General features: G+C 36.3%; 1 protein-coding gene across 1 annotated transcript; it reads left to right on the top strand.

Moving 5' to 3' along the window:
* The first annotated feature begins 500 nt into the window (after positions 1 to 500).
* LOC130461417 (secreted RxLR effector protein 161-like) lies at positions 501 to 1,026 on the top strand. The gene is made up of 2 exons (XM_056829513.1): positions 501 to 650; positions 769 to 1,026. The coding sequence occupies exons 1-2, from the start codon at positions 501 to 503 to the stop codon at positions 1,024 to 1,026; spliced, it is 408 nt and encodes a 135-aa protein (XP_056685491.1).
* Positions 1,027 to 1,369: the final 343 nt, after the last annotated feature.

Genomic DNA, 1,369 nt, shown 5'->3' with positions numbered 1-1,369 from the left:
ATGTAGTCACAGCTTATTTGTATGGCCCACTGGATAATGATATCTATATGAAACTCTCAGAAGGATTTAAGTTGCCAGAAGCAAAAAAAACAAGTTCTCGAAAACATTTCTCTATCAAATTGAATAGATCTCTTTATGGATTGAAACATTCTGGGCGTATGTGGTAAAACCGTCTTAGTGAGTACTTGTTGAAAGAAGGCTATAAGAATGATCATATTAGCCCATGCATTTTTATAAAGAGATTTGGATCAGAATTTGTTATAATTGCAGTGTATGTTGATGATCTAAACATTGTTAGAACTCCAAAAGAGATTTCTTGCCATGACAGTGGAATGTTTAAAGAAAGAATTTGAAATGAAAGATCTTGGAAAGATTTTTTTTTAAAATTGGGGTTACAAATTGAGCATCTAAAGAATGGAATCCTTGTGCATCAAACAACACATACAGAAAAGGTGCTAAAAAGGTTCTCCATAAATCAAGCTCATCCATTGAGTAACCCTATGGTTGTAAGATCACTCGATGTGGATGAGGACCCTTTCCATCATCGGGAAGATGATGAAGAAATTCTTTGTTCGGAAGTATCATATTTAAGTGCAATTGGGGCATTGATGTATCTTGCTAGTCATACAAGACCTGCCATATCATTTTCTGTGAATAGCAAGATTTAGCTCATGCCCAACCCGGAGACATTGGAATGAGATTAAACATGTACTTCGTTACCTATAAGGTACAAAAGATATGAGTTTGTTCTTTCCTAATATATCCAAGGAAGGTTTAGTTGATTTTGCAGATGCAGGATATTTATCTGATCCTCATATTGGTCGATCACAAACTGGATATCTATTCACATGTGGAGGTACTGCCATATCTTGGGGTACTATGAAGCAAATTATTGCAGCTACTTCTTCTAATCATTATGAGATTTTAGCAATCCATGAGGCTAGTCGTGAATGTGTATGGCATTCAACATATAAGAGAAGATTGTGGTTTAACCTCCGGGAAAGAGGCACCAATAACTTTATATGAAGATAATGCAACATGTATTGCACAACTCAAGGAAGGATACATCAAAGGTGATAGAACAAAGCACATGCATCTCACTATATAAGGCGCAGATTCGTTCATGAACTTTAGAAGAATGGATAAATGTCTTGCAGATTCGTTCAAGTGAAAATTTGGCAGATTTGTTTACTATATAAGGCGCTTCCTACTTCTACTTTTAAAAAGTTGATTCACCTCATTGGATTGCGCCGTCTCAAAGGTCTTCAGTGATGTTGTCATTAAGGGGAGTAAATGCGCGTTGCACTCTTTTCCCTTAACCATGGTTTTTCCCACTGGGTTTTCATGATAAGGTTTTTAATGAGGCAGC

Source organism: Spinacia oleracea, chromosome 5, assembly GCF_020520425.1.
Source record: "Spinacia oleracea cultivar Varoflay chromosome 5, BTI_SOV_V1, whole genome shotgun sequence".
In the NCBI taxonomy this organism is placed as follows: Eukaryota; Viridiplantae; Streptophyta; class Magnoliopsida; order Caryophyllales; family Amaranthaceae; genus Spinacia; species Spinacia oleracea.
This window is presented reverse-complemented; position numbering and strand designations above follow the sequence as displayed.